This window comes from Nansenia antarctica (genome assembly GCF_963989245.1).
Source record: "Nansenia antarctica genome assembly, chromosome: 1".
Lineage (NCBI taxonomy): Eukaryota > Metazoa > Chordata > Actinopteri > Argentiniformes > Microstomatidae > Nansenia > Nansenia antarctica.
Genome location: NC_137674.1, coordinates 45,108,250 through 45,115,749, shown reverse-complemented (window position 1 = coordinate 45,115,749; position 7,500 = coordinate 45,108,250). Strand labels below are relative to the sequence as shown.

The following is a 7,500-nucleotide window of genomic DNA, read 5'->3' as shown; positions in this document are numbered from 1 at the left end:
AATTCTCTCTCTGCAGACGCTGGAGCCAGAGCCAGGCCTCACATCCTTACACCACTCTGTTGTTCTTCTCCAAAACCCCCAAATAATTGTTCCAAACCAAGTCTTAACCCATGCTATATGCAACAGTATTGTCACTAACTAACTTCACCCTATCACAGGCCCCAAACATTATTTTACATATCCAATGTCTACAGAATGTCTAGATTGCCCATCGAAACCCAAGTCCTTGTTTTCTCAACGAGAAACAAGTTTACACAAGTCATTTAGACATAAAAAACAATATATTTGTACTTAACGACAACCAATCAAGCGGAGTACGGGTGTATTCCTGATTAGCTAATGAAAGCAATATGATATTGTATACAGTTTCAGCCACTCGGAGGGAAACTCTCGGAGGACAGAGGAAAAAACACTTAACAAGATTTAATCACACAGACTCTCTCCCTCTGGCCATGGGGGATATGAGAAGTGGCCTTGCTTTGCTCATTTGGCATTCTTTACACTCTGCGTAATGAAGCTGGGGGAGCCCGTCTGCTGGGCCAGGGAGAACCTGGGCCGAGGCTAAGGTGAGAGGAGAGGACAGGAAACAAAAAGAGAAGAAGAGAGGAGGAGAGGGGGAGGGGATGAGGGGATGAGAGAGAAAATAGGGGTTCTCCAGATGACAGCCAATCTCCAGACAGGGGTAGAAGATGAAAGCCAATGACATCATCCCAGACTATGAGGTGACTTCCTCCCTTGCTGTGGGCTGCTGTGGTGTTACCGTGGCGTTGCCATGCCAAGAGGATACCAGACACGCACACAGAGAGGGGGGGCGGGGGGGGCATCCGGTGCCCACTTTGTTTTCAGACAGAGAAAAACAGGTTTAAATGTTTCAGAATGCTGAGATCCCAATCACAACCAGGAAACAGTCAACGCAGGATTAGCTCCGTCTTTTCCAGACCAAATCTCCTTTTAATCTTCTTCAGCTGCTCAGACACACACAAGTCGTGCTAAAATCACAACCAGAGTGGAGACAGCAGAGAACAACAGAGAGGCCTCCGAGAAGAGGGGTGGGGGGGGGGGTGGATGCTACCAGTGAAGTCGTCCTTAACTGTCCCCTGCCTTCGCTCTTGTTAGCGAAGCTCGTTTCGCTGAACCCAAAAAAAAAAAAAAAACGTTAAGCTTCAACTGCAGACGGAGGCTCTGTCAAGTCTGGTCTCTTTCTGGGAACTCAAATCTCAGCACGCTTCACTAACTCTGCCTTCTCCCTGTCTTAATATTGTACCGGATCCATTTCCTGGGATCATCATCAGCATGCTAAGCGTCTCCAATCTTAATGTATGATCCGTGATGGCAAGAGAGAGAGACAGGCAGGACTAATATAGAGACAGGCAACCCCCTCCCCCCCCCCGTTTCTCTTTCTCTCTATCTTCCCCTCCATAATATAGAGACAGGCAACCCCCCCTTTCTCCTTTTTGTCTCTCTCTCTATCTTCCCCTCTCTAAGATAGAGACAGGCAACCCAACCCCCCCTCCCCTTTCTGTTTTTTTCTCTCTCTCTATCTCCCTCTCTCTAGATAGACCCCAAGCAACCCCCCCTTTTGTCTCCCTCCCTCCCTCTCTCCCCCTCCCTCCCTCCTTCCCAGTAGGATCTAGGGTCTGGCTGTCTGAGAGAGTGAGGGGAGAGAGTGACAGGCCTTCTGATTTGGCACAGCAGCTCACATCATGTCTTGCCACTTCTTATTGACAGTGAAGCCGTCTCTTAATGGCTTCCCTCAGCATTTACATACTCTTGTCTGCAGCGGCGGCGGGATCTGCGCCATTAATCACACACTGTCTAAACCACGCCACCCGTCCTCCAAATGCCAAGCGACTCGGGACGCAGCGACCACGAACGCCCGCACGGAGAAGCGCTTGTTAACCCCGGGACAGACGGCGGAGGGGGGGGGGGATTCGTTTGTCATTGTTACAGCACGTGAGATGATGATGATGATGATGATAATGATGATGATGATGATGATGATTGTCTCGTTTCACTCTTTTGGACAGGGGAGCTCTTTATGATGAGGGTGGAGGACTCCCTTAGCGATTAGCTGTTATAGCCACAGATGCTAGCCACAGTTAGCATTGATCAGCTGTCAGGGGAGGGAAGTTGTATTGACATCCATGCTAAGCTAAGCTACAACAAGAGACGTCCTTTGAGGATGAGTGTCGGAGATGGTACTGAGTTGACCTACCCGTGGTTCTCCGACTGAGAGGAGACGTGGGTAGGGTGCTGAGGGTGGAGAGGAGGGGTGGGGGTGGGGGTGGGGGTGGGACTGGGACTGGGTCCTGGCGGGCTGTGGTGGGCTGGGGACCTCGGATATGGAGGTCTACTGTAAAGGGAGACAACAGGTTTGCAGGGGCGAAAGAGTTTTAGTGTTACTGCACACCGTCATCTTGATAGGACTCACACAGGAGGAAATATGAATGTCCATCGGTCCTCCATTACAGAGAGAAGAGAACTCCACCAACACACAACATTTACATACTAGGAATAAAACTACTCTGCACCAAGAGGGAGGCATGGAAATGTTTGTGCAACAGTAAAAAAAAAAAGAAAAAAAAAAACACCACTACAGTCAGCATAGATGTCATCCACCCATCCCACCCATCTCCCATGATGCATTGTTAGGAAAAAGCCACAAGCCGTTCACTGACAATGCGCCCCTTTCAGCGGCGGCCATCTTGCTACACGTTCCCTCGTCGACAGAGTTCAACAAGAGTTTACAGCCCACACAGCTCCATCACTCATAACATAAATTCTGTGAAGCACTCACCCATTAAAAGCACAAACATGGTTTGATTAAATAATGTAACACTTAGCATAAAAGTACTGTTTGATGTTTATCAAGGTTCTTTCTGTCAAGGCTCTTGATGTCGCTGTTTTGTCTAGTTTCACTGAGTACCTGGGTGTAATGAATTAATCACGGTTGTCATCGCGAAAAAACAATATATGTGGCATCACAGTGGTGCTGTCCGTATTTACCACAATGCATCTGGTTGTTATAATCCTCTCTCTTATCATATTTTGAAAGCCATTTCATATTTTGGACATTTACAAAATCTGTGTATGATTTGAGGAGCGGGACTGAGCTTCAAATAGTCCAGACAATAGAAGGCCCCTCGGATAACTCTTACTCTGGCATCTGAGGAGATAAAAAAAAAAGCTTCAAAAAAGTCAATAAATGAAAAATGTTAAATTCAGCATTTCCATGCGTCTCCCCTCAGTCCAGCATATCCAGAGACATGGACACGACGAGACGTTTGACTGAGCGGCGTAACGCCCAAAGTCTCTGTAGTGACATAAGTGACTGACGCTCTGAGTCCGCTAATTTTAGCAACAGACTATTTCCAAAGGAGATAAAAATAGGCTTTCTCAAAAGAGGACCTTTTTTTGCTGGAACGTTCTGCTCACTTTCTCCACTCTCTCTGTCAACGTTACTGTCATGCATAGAACTACTAAACCATACGCATGCAGGGACACGCACACATACACACACGCACGCACGCACGCACGCACACTCACACACACCCACACACACACACACACACCTCTCTCATCTCACCTGCTCTGGGCAGAGTTGGCTGCGGCCTGCATGACAGCAGCAGCAGCCTCCTGGGCCTTGCGGTTCACGTTGGCCACGTTCCCCAGGGGAGGAGGCCCCATGCCTGGGCCGGCCGGTTGGGGCATGCTGGGGGAGCTGGGGGCCATGTTGGGGTAGGGCCGGCTGCCCGCCCCAGGACTGCGGCCCATGGGCATGGGCTGGCCGGGACCCTGGCCGTGCATGGGGCTACTGGCGTTCATACCCAGGCTGTTGGTCAGGCCAGGCCCTGGGCCACTGTAGCTGGCACTGGGGGTCCCTCCGTAGTTGGGGGGTCGTGGGTAGTTCCCTGAGGAGGGGGAGGAGGAGGAGGGGGAGGAGGAGGAGGGGAAGGGGGAGGAGGAGGAGGGGGAGGAGGAGGAGGAGGAGGAAGAGGGGGAGGAGGAGGAGGAGGAGGAGGGGGAGGAGGAGGGGGAGGAGGAGGAGCAGGAGGAGGAGGAGGAGGAAGAGGGGGAGGAGGAGGAGGAGGAGGGGGAGGAGGAGGGGGAGGAGGAGGAGCAGGAGGAGGAGGAGGAGGAGGAGGACAAGCATAACATCTGGGAATGAGTAGATGCAATGTTATGGGAATATATTCTAGTCATCTATTTTATGCATTACACTCTCACTTTAATACCATTCAATGCCCTTCAACCCTTCATGTGCAGTATGTCAGAAAGCAAATGTCAAAAAAAAAAAAAAAAGCTGATCTGAAATGTGCTGGATAAAATTATTTTTGAGTTTAGCTTCTATGACATTGACACACAGTCTTTGTATCTTTCCAAATGTGAATAAAGTTGCTTGTTTCACAATAAGCCATTGTCATTGACATTGGGTGCAGATCTGTGACATTTATGGGAGGAGAGGACTGCTGAATCGGCATGGGAACAATTTTTGCGGCTTAAGCTTGGGTTTGTGAAGCGCTGGAGAGGCATTGTAATCTGGAGTAAACGCTTTCTCTCTGCCCCAGAGTGCCACGGAGCCAGGACGCTAGAAGCCTTCCTAAGGCACACTTAAACCCCTCCATTTTGGCTCTGACAACCCCCCAACTCCACAACCAGCTGGGAAAGGAGACAGACAGACACACACACACACACACACACACACACACACACACACACACATACACAGGCACAGGGCCTTTCCACTACGATTTTTCCTCTGAGGACAAATCTCTGTAAAATAGAAATGGAAAAATGTGGCGTCTCCCTTTGTAAAAGGGGCTATTTATTTTGATTTGATTAAGGGTGCTTTAGTTGGGGCTCCCAGTCTAATCCCCTGAGAATATGTCTGGAAAAGGGGATCAAGTCCCTTTTAAACCTGAAGGGTTTTCCGGCTCTGAACGAGGGAAAAGTTGAATGACAATATTCTGCGGTGCGAAGGAACTGATTCCAAAAATGGAAATGGCTCTGGGTATCCTGGAGCTGCCTGGCTGGAAACACATTCCACATGACATAAGCCTGTGACTCCAACAGAGAGAAAAAAAAAGAAAGAAAAAAGTCCCCCGGAGATGGGATTTATATAAAATCAAAATAAAAGTCTTTCCCATGAAAATGTGCTTCTCCAGTTGAGTTTGTCCATAACAAATGTAATGGAATCTATTTCACTGGAGATGTAAAAACAAGTCTTAGATATCTGGGGAGCCTTTTGCTGATTCCCAGCATTGCTGACACCTGTCAAGAGTTTTGGGGCCTCATTTCCTACAAGCCAAAAAAGGAACCATTCAGAGGGAGAAGGGGGGTGGATGAACACAGGAGAATATATAAAACATGGGTAGGGAAAGGTGTGTGTGTGTGTGTGTGTGTGTGTGTGTGTGTGTGTGTGTGTGTGTGTGTGTGTGTGTGTGTGTGTGCGTGTGTGTGTGTGTGTGTGCGTGCGTGTGTGCACGCTAAACAGTAAGAGTAGAGAGAGTGTGTGAGTGTGAGAATGGGGGATGGGGGCACCACATTGTAATACGATGACACGATTTCCCTTCCCAGAAGCCGATGGGACTGTGGAGAATCATGGGAGATCCAGCATGCAGTCTCCCTATCCTCCCCATTGTTGCAGCTGAAAAGGCCTAAGTCAGCAGCCTCTCATCCCAGTCTGGACAGCTGTTGGGCTTCAGTCACTCTGGCTGTAGGACTTGGCTGTGCTTAATGGGTGTGTGGACACTGTGGTTCCTAGCTGCTCTCTCTCTCTCTCTCTCTCTCTCTCTCTCTCTCTCTCTCTCTCTCTCCTCCCTCTTTCTCTATCTCTGTGTGTGTATGTCTCTCTGTCTCTCTGCTTTCTCTATCTCTGTGTGTGTGTCTCTCTCTGTCTCTCTCTCTCTGGCTCTATCTCTTCCTCTCTCTCTGTCTGCCTGTCTCTCTCTCTCTGGCTCCCCCACCCCTCTCTCTCTCTCTCTCTCTGTCTGCCTGTCTCTCTCTCTGGCTCCCCCCCCCCCCCCCTCTCTCTCTCTCTCTCTCTCTCTCTCTGTCCCTCTCTCTTTCTCCTGGGAGGTTGATAAGTATCACTGAGTCCTTGTTGGACACTCAGAGTCTGGGTTTTTCCATTCTTAGCACTCAAAACACCCCTCCAAAAGCCAGATGCAGTAGTGCCTGGGTATTTTCCATGACACTCCAGCCATGGCTGCCTAATCTACAGTGGTTTATACCTACTAAAAAATGACCAGAGGGGAGACATGAAAGAGGACTGCCCCATAAAGAGTTGACATGATTTATTGACAGAGATTGTCATTTAAGAAGCTTTTTTTTTTGGGAAGTTTTAGAGCGAAGCTTTGTACTTCATACTGTATACTGAACAGAGAAGGAAGCTGGTTGAGAAACAACTCCATGTCTGGGGTGTTGTTTTTGTGGAGACCGAGTCACATTCAGCTTCCTTGTGTGATTTTCTCCTCACCCTGAGAACGGTTCATTCCCAGACTAGCTGGCTCTGTGCCAGAGTGCCTCTTCAAGGGCGATTAGTGCTCTCTGCGTCCTCCACGGCCACCGAGGGGGGCCGCTCTCTAACCCCCAGAGCACAGTCTCTCGTCCCTACGCAAGTCTGAGGGGCCTGTCCTCCTAAATCAACCTTTGTTTTTTTTTCTTCTTCATTTATTTGTACAGCACTCAAAACCACAACCGTCATTATGAATGCTGTTTTTGTTGACACAAAATCTACAACTGCAAACAGACAAGAAAAGAGACAGTAGAGAGAAGCCGGACAATGTAAATTCTCATTTGTGTCCGTTCACATTATCTGGGCCCGGCCATCATATTCTCTCAGCCTGGCTGCGGGTTGTGAGGTGTGGTATTTTTATATCCGACGGAGAGGCAGGCAAAGAGAGGACTGCGGTGCGTTCCCAATTACATGGAAATTCCAGGCATGGTCACGCATTCCGAGGACGCTGTCCATGCACCGTATTTAATCCCCCCGCACTCCCGCGGGAGAAAGGGGGACTGTGACCGAACAGATTATAAACACTGCTTCCTCAGCAGACTGGATACAGCGTCGCTAACAGCCGGCGCACCCATCCCTGACCACGGCGAGGGGGGGGGGAATGCTGTGTACCCGAGAATCACTGCCCACACCGTCTCTATCTGTGGATTCCATCAATAGGGAATGTTACGCAGATTATACGCCTGTGTGGTACAGCTGCATAGGACATTGAATATGGCTAGGCTTGCTTGGTTCTGTGAGCAGCACATACTGTAATGTACATGTTGCTGAACACAAACAAAATGGGGGCACGACAGCAGTTTGGGTTTCATTGGAGAGAGGAAGGAATTCTAGGTAAAAAGCAGTCGGTATCCTGAATCGCTTTTTCCCCCCTTTCTCTCAGGACTTAGTCCTATCTCTCTCTCTCTGTTACTTACAGTTCCCTCTCAGTTTCTCACTCCTCCCCCTCCTCTCCCTCCCCTCCCTCCCTCCCTCCCTCCCTC

The 7,500-nt window shown here is 49.3% G+C and overlaps 1 protein-coding gene across 1 annotated transcript in view; it reads right to left on the bottom strand.

The window, feature by feature from the left end:
- Nucleotides 1–7,500, bottom strand: part of LOC308150380 (AT-rich interactive domain-containing protein 1B-like) — a gene marked incomplete at both ends in the record, with an annotated part of 130,674 nt that overhangs the window by 24,691 nt on the left and 98,483 nt on the right. The window contains one exon of the mRNA XM_080523220.1: nucleotides 3,587–3,911. Within this exon, the coding sequence (XP_080379346.1) occupies nucleotides 3,587–3,911 (325 nt within the window). The remainder of the gene's footprint in view (nucleotides 1–3,586; nucleotides 3,912–7,500) is intronic.